The sequence below is a fragment of the Pleurodeles waltl genome, chromosome 8, assembly GCF_031143425.1.
Source record: "Pleurodeles waltl isolate 20211129_DDA chromosome 8, aPleWal1.hap1.20221129, whole genome shotgun sequence".
Classification (NCBI taxonomy): Eukaryota; Metazoa; Chordata; class Amphibia; order Caudata; family Salamandridae; genus Pleurodeles; species Pleurodeles waltl.
In genome coordinates, this window is record NC_090447.1 from 1,431,642,073 (window position 1) to 1,431,664,005 (window position 21,933).

Here is a 21,933-nt window from a genome sequence, read left to right on the forward strand (position 1 = left end):
GATAATGCTCCTTCATCTGGTCCTAGGATGGTGGCATGGCTTAAGGGGTAGTCTCGAAGGGGTGGGAGTAGCCCCTTTAGACGATCTGCAAAACTCAGCTGTCCGAACGAATGATTTGCCAATGGGGCAGTTGAAGGCAAGTTCTGCCACCAACTGGGTGTCCCTGGTGGTAGAGACAGACTAGGAGGGTTTAGGTGCTTTGGGGTGATGGAAGGAAGTAGAGTGACCAGACTGCTGGCCACCTGACCCATGAGGTTCGTGGGTCCTGTGCCCTTAGCCATGCAGAAGCTTGCCAGTACGCGCTGCACAGTGGCAGGACGGGAACTGGTGAAGTTGGCAGCCCCTTCTGTAGCCACAAAAGCCGGATGGGGGGGAAGGGGTGCGGGGAAGAGAAGGTGGTAGACCTATCAGACTGCTGGCCACCTGATCCATGAGGTTGGTGGGTCCTGTACCCTTAGCCATGCAGAAGCTTGGCAGTATGCGCTGCACAGTGGCAGGACGGGAACTGGTGCAGTTGGTGGCCCCTTTCATAGCCTTGAAAGGCAGATGGGGGGGTGGGCTGTGGGGAGGGGGGTGTTGGTCATGGGAGGAGGGGATGCAAGGCCCAATGACACGGCTGAAGAGATCGAGTGCCAAACCTGTCTTGTCTCCGAAGATATGGATGTCATCGAAGGAGTAGCCAGAGGGAGGCTCGGACATACCACGAAAAGCCAGATGTCCTTAGCCAGGCGTGGCGCCTCAGGGCCACTGTCATAGCAACTGCTCTACCTAGCAACCCAGCCATGTCCAGTCCGCAACAGATCATGAACTTCACTGCGTCTCTCCCATTGGCAACAGCCTGAGAGAGTACATCCCTGTGGCAGCACTTGCGCAAACATATTCCACAGCATGTGGTATTAATGCCCCAAAAGACATGCAGTGCTCACAGACCACAATGCAAGGCTGGTGTTAAACATCTTCTTCCCAAATGAATTAAACCTCTTGGATTTTCTATCCTGGGAGCGGTAGGGAACATGTCATGGGAAGTAAAGGCTTTGACCATCAAGCTCTCAGGGGTGGGGTGCTGGGTGAGGAAACTGGGGTCACCAGGTGTGGGGTGATGACGGGCAATCGTCTTATTCACAGGAGCCTTTCTTGTGTTGGGTTTGGATCAGGTACCCAGGAGGACGTCTGTGAGGGCATCACTGAACAGCAGCAGGAATTTGGAGGTGGAAGTTACCAGTTTCAGCACCTCTTAAGAGATTAGTCCTGACGGCCACAGAGGGTAGCTGAAGGACCAGGACTTCAGCCACCCTTCTCACCAGCATAGTATCCGAGGCTCCCTCCTCCGCAGCCACAGTAGGGGAAGAAAGCATACCAGTATCTGGAGATGTGTCCATTCCACTGGCTCCACCAAAGTCCTCGCACCAGTCTATTTCTACTCCATATAGCTGGTAGTCTAAAGGGTCCAGCGACCCCTCCCATTCTTCCCCAAGGCCTAGCCAAACAGAATAGGGTTCAGGATCTGAATGAGGAGGCAAAGCTCCTGCCGGCGTCTGAGTCAGCGTCATGCAATGTCCATCCAGATCCATGTCAGATATGGGGATGAATCCACTGGGAGCGTTGGCATCGGGTCCAGTGCTGGGGAAGGTCGAGATGGTATGACCGGCACCAGTCCAGATCCTGGCTGGATCCCTGAGAGACTATCATTGCTGTAGTCACTCGCACAGAACCCGATGGGGCCCCCTCCAACTCTGAGGGGCCCAAAAGTACTCCAGCAAGGTCAGACTGCCCAAAAATGAGGTGCATGGCTCGATAAAATTCTCTAAGGTGGGCAGGGGTCGCTGTGGATCCCCGGACACTCTGGGAGGGGTGGAGTCAGACCAGGCACAGGTTCTGAAGAGCAAGGCCTAGAATAACGAAATTCCCTTGTCGAGTCAGATGACGGATGAGGAGAAGACGAGGAGAGCTTCAACTTCTCACTTTTTCTTGTGCCTCGACTTACTCAATTGCCCAAGGACTTGGAGTGGGAAGATGAGGACTCTGTGACTGGTCCCAGGACCTTCCTCTCAACCAAGACCTCCAGCTGTGCGGAGGCATCTGCCAGGCCACCGTCAGATTTAGGGACTGCTCCCTCAAAGTCTTTGGTTGCATGGCCTGGCACTCTGAGCACCACTTCAGGTCATGGTTGCATTCCGATCACCACATGCACACAAGGTACAGATCCGTCACGGACATCACCCGATGACAAGAACTGCAGGGCTTGAAACCGGTCTTTCTAAATGACATCACTCTACACACCAGAAGTGATCGCAAAATAAGAATTTGACAAAAGGTCTCATAAGATGAGTGAAAAAAACGACTGAGGGATGGCTCTCTTCAGATCAGCGATGGCTCTCACGGAAATTAAAGAACTGATGTCAGCAGACCTAGTTTGGGCCTATATATGAACCACAATGTCATCTCGGGAGCACACAATGGCGACATGAAGCCGGTCGATGCCACGGTCTGGCGTGCAGGGGTACTGCTCATGAAAAATCTTCCAGATCCTGTGTGACACCTGGGGAGAATTCAAAGGTAAGAAATCTGCAAATAGAAGTCTCTATCAGAATAAACATATACCGAAATCGATATGGTGATTGATGGGTGTGCTGCTTTTGTTGGCAAAAAGCAGCTGGCCTGCTGCTGGATGATAGGTCCACCACCGAAGACGGTGGACTGCCTGAGAGATGTGGCCCTTTCTCTAGAACAGGCCGAGAACTATGCAGAATTACAATACCCATCCACAAGACATATGGGAATGCTTCAGACTCGACATAGCTTCTAAAGTGGACATTGACAATGCTACTTGATAATACCTAATATGTCTAATCTATCGGCGTTGTATTAGGTGTATGCACATTTATTACACAATTGCTAATTTTGCAGCCCACAGCACAAATAGCCCACGGTTTGCTGATGCCCGACCCTCATGATGGGGATTCTAATGTGTTTATGACTTGCCATTGACGAAAAGGAGCCTACAAAGTCTACTTCTGAATTGTTGATTGTATTGTCTTTAATGGACCTAATAAAACCTTTTATAATAGAAACAAATAGCGTTTTACTTTAACAATTTACTCTGTAAGAGTGACCTACAGATATAATAAAAAAATTCAATATAAAGTTAAATACAGTACATGCTTACCAAAAGTAAGAAGCTGATCAATGCCACTGATGATACGCTCACATTCTTCATCTTGAGATTTGACACCCCATTCACCCACTTTCGGCTTGTATAACATGTTATTCACTTCATCTGCCGTTAAAGGAACACTTGATCCAACTTCTTCAGGTGGGTCAACTAATTTGCAAAATGAAAAAATTACTGGCAGAACGAATTCATTTGATAAATTAATGCGCTCAGATTACAAACAGAGAAAAAAGGTGATGTTCCTTGTAATACTAGTTCTGCATCTCAGGAACCTTCAAAGTCTAACATTAGAATACTCTTCGCTGGTGCATGGGAAACCATAGCACCTTTTCAATAAATATGAGTTAATACAAATACGACTGAAAATAAATCCAAAAACAAACTGCAGCCTTTTACAGGCTAACTCTGCAGAAATTAAACGGTTTTGCAGTCTAAAGTAAAAGCCAATTAGGATCAACAATGTAAAACCATCAATGTAGTAAACTCTTCCCCCTTTCAAAAGAGAAAATATAACAGAAGTGAGAACAATGCAGCCATAAAACTCAGAGGACAATAAACATTGCTAACGCAGTGGTAGCAGCCTTCCCCCTAGTAGAGCGAGCTCTCAAGCCCTCAGGAGGCTGCTTCTTTGCCAAAGCGTAGCAGATCTTTATACAGAGAACGACCCAGCGCGAAATGGGTCGTTTCTGTACTGCCCAACCCTTCTTTGCACCAACGTACCCCACAAAGAGCTGGTCGTTCACCCAGAACGCTTTAGTGCGATCAAGATAGAAAAATAACGTTCTTTTTGGGTCCAGCCGATGGAGACGCACCTCTTCCTTAGAGGGATGTGGTGGTGCAAAGAAGGTGGGCAGGGTGATATTTTGACCCAGATCGAAAGGGATCACCACCTTGGGGAGGAAAGAGGCACGAGTTCTGAGAACCACTTTTTCAGGAAATATTGTGAGATACGGTTTTGATGACAAAGCCTGTAGCTCACTCACTCTTCTGGCAGATGTAATTGCCACCAAAAAGGCTGTCTTAATAGTGAGCAGCCGAAGAGGACAGTTATGTAAGGGCTCGAAGGGAGCACACATAAGGAAGGTAACAATCAGATCAGGGTCCCACTGGGGCATAACAAAAGGCACAGGCGGGAACAAATGCACAAGCCCTTTCAAAAATCTCTGTACTATAGGTGATTTAAACAAAGATGGTTGATCGGGCAACTGAAGAAAGGCCGATAGGGCTGCAAGATAGCCCTTGAGAGTCCCTAAGGAGGAACCCTGTTGGGCGAGAGATAATATAAACAGAAGGATATTAGACAGAGAAGAAGAAAGAGGATCAATAGACCTCTCTGTACAATATGAAACAAAACGTTTCCAACGGCAGGCGTAGATCGACTTAGTAGAGGGACGCCTGGCTGCCAGAATGACATCCCAGACCTCGGGAGGGAGGTCATAAACCATCAACTGTCGCCGCTCAATCTCCACGCAGGAAGGTGCAGAGTTGACAGGTTCGGGTGGTGAACCCTCCCCTGCTCCTGCGACAGAAGATCCTCCTGAAGAGGCAGCCTGATTGGAGGACCGATGCTCATTTTGAGAAGCTCTGGATACCAAACTCTCTGTGCCCAATCCGGTGCCACTAGGATTACTTGGGCCCGGTCGTTCTTGATTTTCTTGAGAACTCTGGGCAGAAGTTGTAAAGCCGGCAAGGCGTACAGAAGGCCTGAACTCCACTCGTGACGAAAAGTGTCGCCTAGCGATCGCCCCCTTGGAAACTCCAACCCGCAAAACTGCTGACATTGCGCGTTCTCTACAGAGGCGAACAGATCTAACCAAGGCTCTCCCCACTGCTGAAAGAATCCTTGCGCCACCTCCGGATGGAGACACCATTCATGATCCTCTAAACATTTTCGGCTGAGCTCGTCCGCCCTGGTGTTCAGAGAACCTGCCAGGTGTTGAACCACCAGGGTCATGCCGTGCTGTTCCAGCCGTGTCCAGAGACGTAAACCCTCTTGACAAAGGGTCCACAACCCCACACCGCCCTGCTTGTTGCAGTACCACATTGAGATAGTGTTGTCCGTGAACACCTGCACCACCTTCCCTTTCACAACAGAAAGAAATGCTTTCAATGCTAATCGGATCGTCCGAACCTTCAGCAAGTTGATGTGGAGCCCAGATTTCGCCAGAGACCAGTGACCTCTGATCTCCACCTCTCCCAGATGGCCGCCCCATCCCAGAAGTGACGCATCTGTCACTACTGTTAGATCTGGTTGGGGAAGGGAGAGGAGTCTGCCTTTGACCCAATCGCAGTTCACTAACCACCACTGCAGATCCTTTGCAGTCCCCTCCAAGATCTGAACCACGTTGGTAAGATTTCCCTGATGCTGGGCCCATTGGAACTTCAGGTCCCACTGCAGAGCCCTCATGCGCCATCTGGCATGCTTGACTGCAGGAAGCCATGAGTCCCAACAGCCTCAGAGTCTGTCTCACCGAAATCCACGATAGAGGCCGAAACATCAGTATCAAAACCTGATTATCCTGGACCCGCAGTTCGGGAGGATAGGCCCGATACTCCACTGTGTCCAGAACAGCTCCGATGAAAGTGAGCTTCTGAGAGGGAGTCAGGTGTGACTTCGGCACATTTATAGTAAACTCCAGCGAATGCAGGAGGTCCGCAGTCGTCTGGAGGTGGGTGAAGAGAGCCTGGGGCGTAGGAGCCTTCAGCAGCCAATCGTCTAGGTAGGGGAAGACTGAAATCCCTGACCTGCGCAGATGAGCTGCCACCACCGCCATCGCCTTTGTGAACACCCGAGGGGCACTGGTGAGACCGAAAGGAAGCACGGTAAACTGAAAGTGCTCGTGGCCCACCTTGAACCATAGGCAACGCCTGTGGGCTGGCAGGATGGGAATGTGGAAATATGCATCCTGCAAATCCAACTGTAACATCCAGTCTCCTTGGTCTAGGGCAGACAAAACCTGAGCAAGAGTGAGCATCTTGAATTTCTCCTTCTTTATGAGGAGATTGACGTCCCTTAAATCCTAAGATAGGGCGAAGGCCTTTGTTCTTTTTGGGAATCAGAAAGTAGCGGGAATAACAACCACTGCCTACTTCTGATATCGGGACTCTTTCTATGGCTCCCTTGGCCAAGAGAGCCGTAACTTCCTTGCAGAGCAAAACCAGATGGTCCTCCATCAGCCATTCCTTTGTCGGAGGGTTAGAAGGAGGGAAAGACTGGAAGGGAAGGGAGTAGCTCTTCTGTATGATCTGCAGGACCCACTTGTCCGTTGTGATGGAAAGCCAGTGAGGGAGATTGTAGGAAGTTGGCTCTGTATGTACTATTTCAAAGTAAGAAATAGCATGCACAGAGTCCAAGGGTTCCCCTTAGAGGGAAGATAGTGGCACAAAGAGATAATTCTAATGCTCTATTTTGTGGTAGTGTGGTCGAGCAGTAGGCTTATCAGAGGGTAGTGTTAAGCATTTGTTGTACACACACAGGTAATAAATGAGGAACACACACTCAAAGACAATTCCAGGCCAATAGGTTTTAATGGGAGACCTAGGGGTCTCTTCAGCGATGCAGGCAGGCAAGGGGGGGGGGCTCCTCAGGGTAGCCACCACCTGGGCAAGGGAGAAGGCCACCTGGGGGTCGCTCCCGCACTGGAGGTCGGATCCTTCAGGTCCTGGGGGCTGCGGGTGCAGTGTCCTTACCAGGCGTCAGGTCTTTGAAGCAGGCAGTCGCGGTCAGGGGGAGCCTCTGGATTCCCTTTGCAGGCATCGCTGTGGGGTCTCAGGGGGGGTCAACTCTGGCTACTCACGGGCTCGCAGTCGCCGGGGAGTCCTCCCTGTAGTGTTTGTTCTCCACAAGTCGAGCCAGGGGCGTCGGGAGCAGAGTGCAAAGTCTCACGCTTCCGGCGGGAACCGTGTGTTCTTTCAAAGTTGCTTCTTTGTTGCAAAGTTGCAGTCTTTGTGGAGCAGAGCCGCTGTCCTCGGGAGTTCTTGGTCCTTTTAGATGCAGGGTAGTCCTCTGAGGCTTCAGAGGTCGCTGGACCCTGTGGAACGCGTCGCTGGAGCAGTTCTTTATAAGTGGGGAGACAGGTCAGTAGAGCTGGGGCCAAAGCAGTTGGTGTCTCCGTCTTCTCTGCAGGTTTTTCAGCTCAGCAGTCCTTCATCGTCTTAGGTTGCAGGAATCTATCTTGCTGTGTTCTGGGAGCCCCTAAATACTCGATTTAGGGGTGTGTTTAGGTCTGGGTGATTAGTAGCCAATGGCTACTAGCCCTGAGGGTGAGCTACACCCTCTTTGTGCCTCCTCCTTGAGGGGAGGGGGGGACATCCCTAATCCTTTTGGGGGAATCCTCCATCTGCAAGATGGAGGATTTCTAAAAGTCAGAGTCACCTCAGCTCAGGACACCTTAGGGGCTGTGCTGACTGGCCAGTGACTCCTCCTTGTTTTTCTCATTATCTCCTCCGGCCTTGCAGCCAAAAGTGGGCCGTGGCCGGAGGGGGCAGGCAACTCCACTAGCTGGAGTGCCCTGGGGTGCTGTAAACAAGGGGGTGAGCCTTTGAGGCTCACCGACAGGTGTTACAAGTGCCTGCAGGGGGAGGTGAGAGGCACCTCCACCCAGTACAGGCTTTGTTACTAGCCACAGAGTGACAAAGGCACTCTCCCCATGTGGCCAGCAACATGTCTGGTGTGTGACAAGCTACTAAAACTAGTCAGCCCACACTGGTAGTCGGTTAAGGTTTCAGGGGGCATCTCTAAGATGCCCTCTGGGTGTATTTTACAATAAAATGTACACTCGCATCAGTGTGCATTTATTGTGCTGAGACGTTTGATACCAAACTTCCCAGTTTTCAGTGTAGCCATTATGGTGCTGTGGAGTTCGTGCATGACAGACTCCCAGACCATATACTCTTATGGCTACCCTGCACTTACAATGTCTAAGGTTTTGCTTAGACACTGTAGGGGCATAGTGCTCATACACTTATGCCCTCACCTATGGTATAGTGCACCCTGCGCCTTAGGGCTGTAAGGCCTGCTAGAGGGGTGACTTATCTATACCTATAGGCAGTGTGAGGTTGGCATGGCACCCTGAGGGGAGTGCCATGTCGACTTAGTCATTTTATCCCAACCAGCACACACAAGCTGGCAAGCAGTGTGTCTGTGCTGAGTGAGGGGTCCCCAGGGTGGCATAAGACATGCTGCAACCCTTAGAGACCTTCCCTGAAATCAGGGCCCTTGGTACCAGGGGTACCAGTTACAAGGGACTTACCTGGATGCCAGGGTGTGCAAATTGTGGAAACAAAGGTACAGGTTAGGGAAAGAACACTGGTGCTGGGGCCTGGTTAGCAGGCCTCAGCACACTTTCAAATCATAAATTGGCATCAGCAAAGGCAAAAAGTCAGGGGATAACCATGCCAAGGAGGCATTTCCTTACAGAGATGAAAATTAATCCTCCCTCCAACTGGATGGACGTGATCCTGCAGAACCATGCTAGGAGGGCTTGGGCGCAGTGGAGGGGGGCTGTGTGGTGGTCGACCTCAGGCCAGACCCTCTGGGTCTGATGGTACCACGACCACGTCCTCTTTCGGGATGTTGTGAAGCCTGAGGACGGTAGCTAAACTGTGGTTGGCGTGGTACCACGCCCCTTCCGAAGCCTCGAAAGGGGTGAAAGACAGACTGCTGTGCTGGCACTGAAAGGCCCAAGGATCTGGCCGTAGTTCAAGAATCCTTGAACTTCTCAAGCACGGAGTCTGCCTTTTTGCCAGAAAGGCGAGAGCCATCAAAGGGCATGTCCATCAAGCTGGACTGGACATCCCCTGAGAAACCAGTTGAACATAGCCAGGCGTGGTGACGTAGGGCCACTGGCGATGAAATCGCTCTGCCCAGCGAGTCGGTCGTGTACAAACCACACCAGATCGTAAACTAGGCTGCATCTCTCCCATCCTTAACAGCCTGGGTGAGAGTGTCCTGTACGCCCTCCAGGACCTGGGGCAGCACCTGTGCCACGCCTCCCATAAAATATGGGAATAACGGCCCAATAGGCAAGAGGTGTTTACAGACCACAATGCCAGGCTGGAGGAAGAAAACATCTTCTTCCCAAGCTGGTCCAGCCTCTTGGATTCCCTATCCGAGGGAGCGTAAGGGAAGGCACCACATGAAGTAGAGGCTTGGACAACCAAGCTCTCAGGAGTGGGGTGTTGAGTTAGGAAATGCTCGGAGTGGGTCCAAGGCGGCGGCCGACCGTCCTATTCACAGGAGCCCCTGTGCTGGGTTTGGACCATGTACCCAGAAGAACGAGTTACTTACCTTCGGTAACGACTTTTCTGGTGGATACATTAGCTACCTGTGGATTCCACACCTAATGAATACTCCCATGGCGCCAGCATTCGACAGAAATCTTCTTACTAGTCTCTGCACGTCGACGAGGACGTCACTCTAGCCCACGCGACGCCGTCTGACGTCATACAGGCAATAAGAGGTCCTCGACGACGTGCGGACGTCAGTACCAATCATTTTTTACGTGCATGAGAACAACCAGGCAATGCAATGAAAGAGCAAGGCAACATCCCATTATATTGTAAAAATACACAACATTGCATGAATAACTGTAAATCTTTTATATATATATATAACTCTCTCTTTTTAAAAAATATATATACACATCAAGTATATACACAAAGATATATACATATATACATATATATAAATATATTATATACAACATCTATTGCACCCTCAAAGACCAAGAGGAGCGTCCTCAAGGATTACTTGGTAAGACCAGAAAGGCAACGGGGAGGCGGGTGGGACCGTGAGGAATCCACAGGTAGCTAATGTATCCACCAGAAAAGTCGTTACCGAAGGTAAGTAACTCGTTCTTCTGATGGATACAACTACCTGTGGATTCCTCACCTAATGAATAGAGTCCCAAAGCAGTACCACGCCCGGCGGTGGGTGCCTAAATGGTCAAACCAAGAAATCCTGCAGCACTGACCGTGCAAAATGGCCGTCTCTTCTAACCTCAGAATCCAAACAGTAATGTTTTGCAAAAGTGTGAAGGGACGACCAAGTTGCGGCCTTGCAGATGTCGACCACAGGAACACCTCTGGCCAAGGCCGAAGTGGCCGACTTAGCTCTGGTGGAATGAGCTCTAATGCCCTCAGGAGGATCCTTCTTTGCCAAAGAGTAACAGATTTTAATGCAAAGAACAACCCACCTGGATAGTGTTCTCTTGTGGACTGCCTTTCCTCTCCTCTTGCCCACGTATCCAATAAACAGCTGATCCTCCAGCCTGAAATCCTTTGTTCTATCAATAAAGAAGCTCAACGCTCTCTTTGGGTCCAGACGGTGCAGTCTTTCTTCCTCTTTGGAAGGATGAGGCGGAGGATAGAACGTGGACAAAGTAATTGCCTGAGCCAAATGGAAGGGTGAAACAACCTTCGGGAGGAAAGCAGCCTTGGTCCTCAACACCACCTTATCCCCATAAAAAGTTGTATAAGGGGGCTTTACTGATAAGGCCTGCAACTCACTCACTCTCCTTGCTGATGTTATAGCTATCAAGAAGACTGTTTTTAAAACCAAATACCTTAAGGGGCAAGAATGCATAGGTTCAAAAGGGGACCCCATAAGGAAAGTCAGGACCAAGGACAAATCCCATTGCGGCATAACGAATGGCTTTGGAGGATATTTATTTAGAAGACCTTTCAGGAATCTGATAACAATAGGGGATTTAAATAAAGATGGTTGGTCTGGAAGACATATGAAGGCTGACAAGGCCGATAAATAACCCTTAATGGTAGCCACTGCACAACCTTTCTGCGCTAGAGACAGAGCAAAAGACAAAACGTCCGATAGATGAGAATGCAAAGGATCAATCTGCCTCTCTCCACACCACGCAACAAATTTAGACCATCTATTAGCGTAGATAGATTTAGTGGAGTGTCGCCTGGCCGCTAATATAACATCCACTACCTCAGGCGGGAGAGAGAAGGAACTCAGGTTGCCCCGTTCAATCTCCAGGCATGTAGGTGCAGACTCTGGAGGTTGGGGTGTAGAACCTGCCCCTGCGACTGCGAGAGGAGGTCTGCCCTGAAAGGGAGACGAAGCGGAGGGCACATTGAGAGTTGGAGAAGGTCGGAGTACCATACCCTCCTTGGCCAATCCGGAGCTATTAGGATGACTAGAGCCCGGTAATGGCGAATCTTCCTCAATACTCGAGGAATCAAGGGTATGGGAGGAAACGCGTAAAGCAACTGGCAGCACCAGGTTATTTGAAACGCGTCCCCCAACGCTCCCTGCATCGGATACTGGAGGCTGCAGAACAACGGACAATGCGCGTTCTCTCGAGTGGCAAACAGATCTACCCGAGGAAACCCCCACCTCTGGAAGATTAAACGGACTTGATCTGGATGGAGACGCCACTCGTGGTCTGCCGAGAAATGGCGACTGAGACTGTCCGCACGCACGTTCAAGACTCCGGCCAGATGGTTTGCTATCAAGCAAATCTGATGGTCCTTTGCCCAGGACCATAGTCGAAGAGCTTCTCTGCAGAGAAGGTACGACCCCACTCCTCCCTGCTTGTTTATGTACCACATTGTGGTAGTATTGTCAGTTAGGACCTGTACCGACTGACCACGAAGGGAAGGGAGGAAGGCCTTGAGAGCCAGACGTACAGCCCGTAACTCTAACAGATTGATGTGAAACATCTGTTCCTCTGGAGACCAAAGACCTTTGATCTCCAGATCCCCCAGATGAGCTCCCCACCTTAGAGTGGAAGCATCCGTTATGACTGTGGCCACTGGTGGCGACTGCTGGAACGGCTTTCCTTGTGAAAGATTGTTGCTTGCAATCCACCACTTCAAATCCACAGCAGCATCTCTGGAGATCTTGACAGTACCCTCTAGATCCCCTTTGTGTTGAGACCACTGCCTTCGGAGGCACCACTGAAGAGCCCTCATGTGCCAGCGAGCATGCGTGACCAACAGAATGCAGGAGGCAAAAAGACCGAGCAGACGAAGGACCTTGAGAACTGGAACTACCGCTCCATTTTGAAACATTGGAACCAAATCCTGAATATCTTGAATCCGCTGAGGCGGAGGAAAGGCCCGACCCAATGTTGTATCCAGTACTGCCCCTATGAACAGGAGGCGCTGAGAGGGCTCTAGGTGAGATTTGGGCTCGTTCACCGAAAAACCCAGGTCGAACAACAACTGGGTTGTTGACTGCAGATGATGCGACACAAGCTCCGGGGACTTGGCTTTGATCAACCAGTCGTCCAAGTAAGGGAATACTGCTATCCCCTTCCTTCTGAGTTCTGCCGCAACCACCGACATCACCTTCGTGAAGACTCGAGGTGCTGAAGTAAGACCAAACGGAAGGACCGCAAACTGATAGTGTTGCGATCCCACCACAAACCGGAGATACTTCCTGTGTGACTTGAGTATCGGGATATGAAAGTAAGCATCCTGCAAGTCGACAGACACCATCCAGTCTTCCTTGTTCAACGCCAAAAGCACCTGTGCTAGGGTCAGCATCTTGAACTTTTCCTGCTTGAGGAACCAATTCAAGATCCTCAGGTCCAGGATTGGTCTCAAACGACCATCCTTCTTGGGAATCAGGAAATACCTTGAGTAACATCCTCGACCCCTTTCCTGCTCTGGGACCAACTCCACCGCGCCCTTGGAAAGGAGGGCTTGTACCTCCTGTTCTAGCAACAGGAGGTGTTCTTCTGAACAATAAGAAGGGAGGGGCGGGATGAGGGGCGGGAACTCCCGAAAGGGAAGGGTGTAGCCTTTTCCCACAATACTGAGAACCCAAGTGTCCGTTGTAACAGTCTTCCATTTGGTGAGAAAATGCTGTAATCTTCCCCCTACAGGAGAGGAGTGAGTGGGAAATGGTGGAAGCCTAAGGCTGCTTCCCCTGCTGCACCCCGCCAGAGGATGAGGAAGAGGCAGAGTGCTGCTGAGAGGCTCCTCTGGTGCGGACCCTACCTCTCCCCCTGAAAGATCTATAGGGATGGGAAGAGGCAGGTTGCTGATATCTTCCCCGAAAGGAAGAGGAGGAAGAGCCACGCCCAAATCCACGAAACCTCCTGAAAAATCTGGAAGAGGCCGTGGAAGAAGGAGCTTGGAGCCCTAACGACTTAGCCGTGGCCCTGCTTTCCTTAAAACGTTCCAAGGCCGAATCAGCCTTGGCTCCAAACAGTTTGTCCCCATCAAACGGGAGATCCAACAATGTGGACTGTACATCTGCAGAAAAGCCCGAGTTACGTAGCCAGGCCTGTCTCCTTGCCACCACAGTTGTGCCCATTGCTCTGGCTACCGAGTCGGTGGTATCCAGTCCCGTCTGGATAATCTGGGTCGCAGCAGCCTGGGCATTTGAGACAAGATCCAAAAGACCCTGGGGAAGCTCTGTAAACGATGAGGAAATGTCATCCATCAGAGCATGAATATACCTCCCCAGGATACAGGTTGCATTGGTGGCTTTTAACGCCAGACTGCAGGACGAAAAAATCTTCTTCGACTGCGCCTCTAGCTTCTTTGAATCTCTGTCCCCAGGCACCGTCGGGAAAGAACCAGGCGCTGACTTGGATGAACAGGAGGCCTGCACCACCAAGCTCTCCGGCGTAGGGTGCCTAGATAGAAACCCAGGGTCAGTCGGAGCCGCCCGATACCTCCTGGCCACGGCTCTGTGAACTGCTGGGGAAGATACCGGCCTCTTCCACACCTCTAACACCGGATCCAGCAGAGCGTCATTAAATGGCAACAGAGGCTCCGCCGCAGCTGAGGCCGGAAGTAGCACCTCTGTTAAAAGGTTTTATTTAGCCTCCACCACCGGCAAAGGCAGGTCCAAAAAACTAGCTGCCTTCTGTACCACTGCATGAAAGGAAGCAGCCTCCTCAGTATATTCCCCCGGGGACGAAAGATCCCACTCAGGGGAAGTGTCCAGCCCACTGGCCGACTCCAGTCCACGCAGCCCATCACCCGAGTCCTCTAGCTCTCCTTCCTCCAGGGCTCGTTGGTACTCCTGCTCTTCTAATACACGGAGAGCACGTCTCCTGGAATGAAGTCGTTGTTCAATACGCGGAGTCGACAATGCCTCCGCCGAAGTCGAAGATCGGCGCCGATCTTCAGAAGCCACCGGCGCCGCGTCCGGCGCCACAGGTAACTTCGGCGCCGACAAAAGAGCAGCTGAAGCAGATGGACCCACCGGAGTCACAGGCCGAAATCCCGACTTCGACGTCGACGGGATGGAAATCCCCGGGGCCAATCCTTCTGAAGCCACCGGAGCGGCCACTGGCGCCGACACTGGCGCCGAGCCCACGTTCCCAAAAGGGAGAAAGGGCATAAAGGGTGCCGGCCGAAGAGGCGCAGGATCACCCAAAGAAAAGGCCAAAGGCCCAGCCGGAGCACCCCCTGGAGCCATCTGTTGGAAGATGGCATACATCGTATTCAAGAATGCGGAACTATCGGCTCCAGGGGTGGGAAAAGCCGGATACTGAGGTGCCTGTCTCGGAGGCGACCCCGACCTCGGCGTCTGCGCCGGAGAAAACACCTGAGGCTCCAATACCTCAATCACCGACGCCTGTCCAGGTGAAGTTGGAGACGCCGGAGAGGGCAACGGCGTCGAAGGATGCGGCGTAACCGTGGGACTGATCTCCCATGTCCTTCGGCGCCGATCCGAAGACCTGGAACGAGTCTCCTTCGAATGACGCCGAGATTCTCTACGGCGCCGGGAGTCTCGATGACGCCGATGTCTTGGAGAAGAAGACTTCTTGTGATGCTTCTCCTTCGATTTAGCCATAAACAGCTTCGCCTCACGTTCCTTGAGGGCCTTTGGATTCATGTGCTGGCATGAATCACAAGTCGAGACGTCGTGGTCGGAGCTCAAACACCAAAGGCAATCGGAATGAGGATCCGTCACCGACATCTTGCCTCCACACTCACGACAAGGCTTAAATCCAGACTTTCTCTGCGACATTATTACCACAGCGAAAGACTACGCAGCAAAAATACACTGTAACCAAAAAAGTAACAGTTGCTCCCTCGAAGATAACCGTTTCGAATGCACGGAAAAAAGGGAACTGACGTCCGCACGTCGTCGAGGACCTCTTATTGCCTGTATGACGTCAGACGGCGTCGCGTGGGCTAGAGTGACGTCCTCGTCCACGTGCAGAGACTAGTAAGAAGATTTCCGTCGAATGCTGGCGCCATGGGAGTATTCATTAGGTGAGGAATCCACAGGTAGTTGTATCCATCAGAAGGACGTCTGTAAGAGCCTCATTGAAGGCAACATCGGCTCTGATGTTGTCACCCCCGGTTGAAGCACTTCTGTCAGGATATTCGTCCTGACTGGCACCGTAGGCAAATCTAGGTCCAAAACCTCAGCTGCCCTACGGACCACCATAGCAAATGAAGCACCCTCCTCTGTAGCCACATTAGGTGGAGAGAGCATACCAGCATCTGGAGACGTGGCCAGTCCACTGGTCTCCCCTAGATCCTAATACCAGTCCTGCAAGCCACATTCTAAAGGGTCCTCAGACCCCTTCCAGTCCTCTCCTGCTTCGGGCTGATCTAAATAATGTTCAGACAATGATCTGGCCCAAATTGGCTCAGTTGAAGTTGAAGTCGTACGACTTCGCTCCGGATCATCCGGAATAAGGATGGGGCTACCACCAGTGGCGGAATCATCGCCGTAGGACCCGGCGGAGGTAGACTGTGAGGGACTGGCGCCGGTCCGGATCCGGTATCGGATCCTGGGGTCCCCAAAGGCACCGAGGCTGAAGCCGACGACGTCGAATCCGAAGGGGCCCCTGCTGACCCTGTGGGGCCCAAAGGCCCCTCCAAGGGTGCAGCCCACTCAAAAACGAGACGCATGGCCTCGTAAAATTCTTTAATCTGAGCGGGGGTCAATCCGGTCCCCGGAAAAAGGTGGAGACGAGGAGTCGGCCCTGGTGGCGGCTCCGCGGAACCGTGCTCGGAACGCCGATGTTCCACAGACGCCTCATCGGCCAATGGCCGTGGCGAAGACGAAGACCGCTTGGACTTCTTGTTCCTCTTACCTTCAGATGACCTTGAATGTGAGGAAGAGGACTTGGGGCTCTGGGAGCAGTGCCGCGACCTCCTTCTACTGCGGGACCGTGACCTCCGTGGAGTCGTGCCGACCGAGGACAAATGTCGGGCCACGAGAAGCTTGAGGGATCTCTCCCTCCAGGCCTTCGGAGCCATGGCCCGACAATCGGAGCACGAGGTGGAGTCGTGGTCCTTCTCTAGGCACCAAAGACAAACACGGTGCGGGTCCGTCACCGACATGGTGCGATGACACACACCACACGGCTTGAACCCTGTCTTTCTCGAAGACATGACTTCAAACAGTCAAAAAAGCCTCGACAAACCGTCAAAGAAGGGTAGCTCTTTCCGGAACTGCGCTTAACCGGCGCGGAAGGAAAAGAACTGACGTACGCATGCCGAGACGGCGTCTATATAGACAGCTATGATGTCATAGACGGCTCCAACGACGCACGCGGAGCTGGTTGACGCACGCGGATCCGAATGACGCCGCCCGACGGCGCGCGCAGTGTACTGCTCAGCAGAATTCCGGATTCGAAGCTGACGCCAGGGAATTCTAAGGTAAGGAAGCTGCAGCTAGAAGTCTCTATCAGATTTCCCCTTGACAGAAGGAAGAAGTGCCTTCAACGTTAGTCGGATCGGCCAGGGCTCCAACATGTTTATGCGGACCATCGATTCTGCCGGAGACCACAGACCTCTGATCTCCACCTCTTCCAGATGGCTGCCCCATCCCAGGAGTGACGCATCTGTCACTACTGTAAGGTCTGGTTGGGGAACGGAGAAGAGCCTGCGTCTGACCCAATCACGTTTCATCACTACAGGAATTTAATCGTTCTCTCCAAGATATGTCGGAAAGATTTCCCTGATGCTGCGTCCACTGGAACTTCAGGTCCCACGGGAGAGCTTGCATATGCCATTGGGCAAGTTTTACCAACAGGATGCAGGAGACCACAGTATGTATGAGCAGCAGTGTCAGTCTCACCAAAACCCAGGATAAAGGCATTGGTATCATAGCCTGAACATCCTGGACTCACTGCTCGGGAGGGTACGCCCGAAACTGCACTATGTCCAGAACAACTCCTATGAAAAAGCGTTTGAGAGGGGGTCAGGTATGACTTTGGCACATTTATAGTGAACCCCAGAGAATGCAGGAGGTTTGCCGTAGTGTAGAGGTGGGAGACGACAGCCCGGACTTTAGGAGGCAGGCTCAGTATATGGTGTACACATATAGGTGAGGGACCCAGCACCCCTTAGTGATACTATAAGTGGTCCTGGATAACCAGAGCTCTGAAATGGTAGCTATGGAGAGCAACTAAGTCCTATCCAGGAGGGTGTAAAGCAATTGCAAATCACAGTAATACACACACAAGAAAGAACCACACCAATGTTAGAAAAATAATGTACTATTGATGAAAACACAGGAACTAAACTAGCTTTGGTATATCTCCTAACTGGAGATCTATGCACACAAAAATATACTTGAAGACAGGTACATAAAGGCATAAAATAACATAGGCTCTATGAGGGGAGCCAAACCATATAATAAAAAAAATGGAATGTGAATGCCACTTCTAATCAAGATTACACCATAAGGACCCTTAGGACAGAGGAAGCACTAAAACACCAATGGTGAGTATTCAGGCTTCCCCAGGCGCCTGTGTGCAGAGATCTTATCCCGGGTGTAGGAAAGTGACCCTTTTGGCATTGCCATACCCCTCCTCCCCACACATACACTTTTTGCCTGAAATCTGATGCTAACTTGACTGACTGGGTGTGTACTGGGATCCTGCTAACCAGGCCCCAGCACCCATGTTCTTTCCCTAAAACTGTACCATAGCTTCCACAATTGGCACACCTCTGGCACACAGCTACGTCCCTTGTAAAAGATACCAGTGGTACCAAGGGTGTAGTCACCCTGCCAGGAATAAGGCTGTGCGCGGTCCAGGACCCGCCCTGGCCTCCACTTTGCGCTTTTGAAGCGCTTCATGCACGCCGCTATTTATCCCCTCTTTCTCCAGGAATGATCATGGGTGTCGCCTGCCCTGTGCTAAAGCTCATGTAGCTGCAGGGTCAGGGAATTGGTGGACACAATGTACCTATCAGTGGTATTCTATGAATGGACTACAACTCCCAAGATTTTAGAGGCAGTGGCCATCTTGGGGTGTTGCAGGCCTATAAAGCCCAGCCACACCCAAGCACATTGCTCACTATTTTGCAGACTTCGGTTCTGTCTGACCTCGTTGGAGTTCCTCTCAGGAAAGAGCTGAATGGCAACATGGCAGAGTGGAAGCATGGCAGAGTATTCGTGTTTCCTCTTTACATTAAAAAACTAGTAGGTCATACTCGTGGCGGTAAGGTCTTGTTTGGTCAAACTTTAAAATGCTTCAGGCACAACGAGCAAAAACGCTTCAGGCAACGAGCAAAGACGCTTCAGGCACAACGAGCAAAGACGCTTCAGGCACAACGAGCAAAGACGCTTCAGGCACAACGAGCAAAGACGCTTCAGGCACAACGAGCAAAGACGCTTCAGGCACAACGAGCAAAGCGCTTCAGGCACAACGAGCAAAGCGCTTCAGACACGAGTAAAGCGCTTCAGACACAACAAGCAAAGCGTTCCAAGCACAAAGAGAAAAAAACTGCCGTAGTTTTTATTGTTTTTTTGAAGTGTGATATGTGAGATATACATTTAAGGTTTTGAGGATTTCTATGACAAGAACAGACATTCATTTAACAAGAGTATAATTGTTATCCAGTTATTATTCTAAGTGTGATCATTGTCTAAAGCTCATGCCATCCTCAGGTATTGTGAGCATAGTTTGTTCTTGTCCCATGATTCAAAGAAGGGCCACGCCCAGTCCATAAGGGTTTCAACTTGCTATTGGAGATGCCTTTGTCCAGGAGCATATTTGTGAGTTAATACTGTTATGAATACTTGCGATCACAGTTTATTTTGTCTCATGATTCAAAGAAGGGCCACACCCAGTCCATAAGGGTCTCAACTTGCTATTGGAGACACCTTAGTCCAGGAACATATTTCGTGAGCTAATACTGCTATGAATGAGTGCATGCATATATGCTTTAACCTTTCTTTTTCATATCTCCTTCCCTGCAGTTCCCTATCCTTATTCCCTTCCCCCGTCTGGCTTCACCAATACTTGGTGCTCTAATAGCTTTCTGAGTTGGTGACACCTGGAGGTGGGCCTTTTGCTCAGCAGCGTGCAGATCCTGAGGAAAGGGCCCTGTGACACACTCTCAGGGTCAGTAGCCATTGGCAACTGCCCTCCAACCTCTGTAACGCCTCTATATTTAGTAATATGGGGCACCCCTGAGTCCTGCTCTACAGATTCCTGGTGACCTAAAGAAGAAGGATGAAAAGCCGCACCAGCAGTGAAGACTCCAGACGACAAATGACTTGGCTCAATCCCTACCGGCCTGTCGGCAGCTTCAAGACACCTGCTACAAAAGAAGACTCATCCTGCAGGCCCAGCAACCTCTAGAAACCCTCAGAGGGCGGCCTACCATCCCCAAAGACCAAGAACGTCTGAGGACAGCAGCCCTGTCCACAAAGAAACCTTCAACAAGGACTCCAGTGTCCTCCGGAACTGTGAGTCCTGCCCACTCTACACACGATGCACACGGCCCAAGCCCAGGTGGCCCATCAGTCCAGAGAAGGTCCCCCGGCGATCCTGACCTCAAACCCACCATGGGTTGACCCCTCCTGACCAACACGACTAGTGCTGCAGCCTTAATCCAGAGGACCCCTATGACCGCGACTGGCTACAGTAAAGATTTCCTTATGTCAAAAGGTACCCCTACACCCGCAGCCCCCTGGCCTTGGGGAACCCATCTGACAGTTTATGATGTCCAGTGGCATCCCAACTTACCTGCCCAGCCACTGGTCCACTTCATTTAACTTCCTGGACCTAGCCTGCAGCCTTTTTTATGAAACTGGAGATCCTCATTGAATTGCATTGAGTGCCCAATGCTGTTTCCGCACCCTGCACCCGGCCTCCCCCGTGCCGCTGTGTAGGAAGCTGGCCTGGTGTGTGGTGGGTACCTATGGTACTTATACCAGGTCCAGGGTTCCCCTATTAGTAGAGTGTAGTCAGTGTCTAGAAGCCAGGCTCTCTAGAGGTAGCTGTGGATGAGCAGCCAAGGATTATCTAGGAGACATGCAAAGCTCATGCAATACCACTTGTAGTCACTCAGCACTTACACACATGAAAGAACCACAAAGTGTTACACAAATAAAGGTACTTTATTTTATTGACACAATACCAAAATTACTAAAAAGAAATTACTTCCTTAGGAGGCAAGTAAATACACTAAAAATATACACTAGTAAATCAGAAATAGGCATAGAAAGTGATAGAAAATAGTGCAAATGCAATAAGATAATAGTGACCCTAGGGTGAGCCCAAACCATATACTAAAAAAACGGAATGCGAATGCAGGACCCCCACCTAGGTAAGAGGAATGTGTGGAGGGGAGCTGAGAGTACTAGGAAATCACAGAGGTAAGTAACACAGTACCCTCCCACCGACCAGGAAAGCAGGAGTAAATCACTTGAATTTCACCAAACCACCCAAAAGGAAGGAAAAGAAGACACCCAGACAAGACTGCAAGAAACCAGAGGCGGATTCCTGGAGAGGAAGACCTGTGGAGAGACAGGACCAAGTCCAAGAGTCACAGTGGAGTCCAGGAGGAGCAGGAGCTACTACCCATTCAGCAGTACTTGCAGGAGTTGGTCGACGGTGATGAAGGTCAGGTCAGCACTGCAGCCCTGGAGCCAGAGAAGAGTTCCTGAAGGATGCAGAAAATGTCCCACGCTGGAGTGAAGACTGCAGATGAGCGTCGGTGCAGGAATTCCACCAACAGGCCTTGGCAAAAGCAAACATGTGGTTAGTGGAAAAGTGGTGCTGCCGGGGACCAGCAAGGCCTCAACCCAGGAGGGGGAATCAGAGGGAAGCCTCAGGGACACAGAGCCAACAGGAGCAGAGGCAGGATGAGGACACACAAGTCACAGAAGAAGCCCAAGTAGCACTACAGAAGAGGGCCCCACACCGCAGGAGAACCACGCAGAGGGCTGAGCGTTGCAGGATGGAGTACTCGGGGCTGGAGCTGCACGTAGCCAGAAGATTCCTTGGAGGAGATGCCAACAAGTCTTGGCAGCTGCAAGAGACGCAGTGCACAGGGGTACTGTTCTGTGTGGGAAGGCAAGGGCTTACCTCCGCCTAAGTTGGACAGCTGTCAGAGGACCAAGAGGACTACTCCGGACCACCACTCGTGATGCAGGATCCACGCAGCTCTGGAGGAGAGTCGATCCACGCAGCTGGTCGTTGTTGTGGTCGGTGCCTGCTGACGCAAGGGAAGTGACTCCTCCCACTCTAAGGGAGATTATTTCTTCTTCTTGAACAAGCTGAAGAGTTGCTGTCTTCCGAGGATGCACAGCCGGGGAAATGTTGCAAAGCTGGCAGGATCCGTGGAAAAAAAGTTGCAGAAGAGTCTTCTTCATGGATTGCAGCAGTCGGTTTCTGGAGGGTCCAGTCACAGTTCCAGTGGCCAGAAGTCAAAGTGGAGGTTGCAGAGGAATCCTGCTGGAATCTTGCAAGCCGAATCTGAGGGCCCACCCAAGAGAGAGAGACCCTAAATAGCCCTGGAAGGGGGATTGGTCACCTAGCTAGGTAAGCTCCTATCAGAAGGGGCTCTGACGT

The 21,933-nt window shown here is 51.2% G+C and overlaps 1 protein-coding gene across 1 annotated transcript in view; it reads right to left on the bottom strand.

The window, feature by feature from the left end:
- The window catches only part of BRWD1 (bromodomain and WD repeat domain containing 1), a 1,722,898-nt gene that overhangs the window by 361,793 nt on the left and 1,339,172 nt on the right, over nt 1-21,933 (bottom strand). Inside the window, exon 30 of the mRNA XM_069202575.1 lies at nt 3,167-3,322. Coding sequence (XP_069058676.1) covers nt 3,167-3,322 — 156 coding nt within the window. The remainder of the gene's footprint in view (nt 1-3,166; nt 3,323-21,933) is intronic.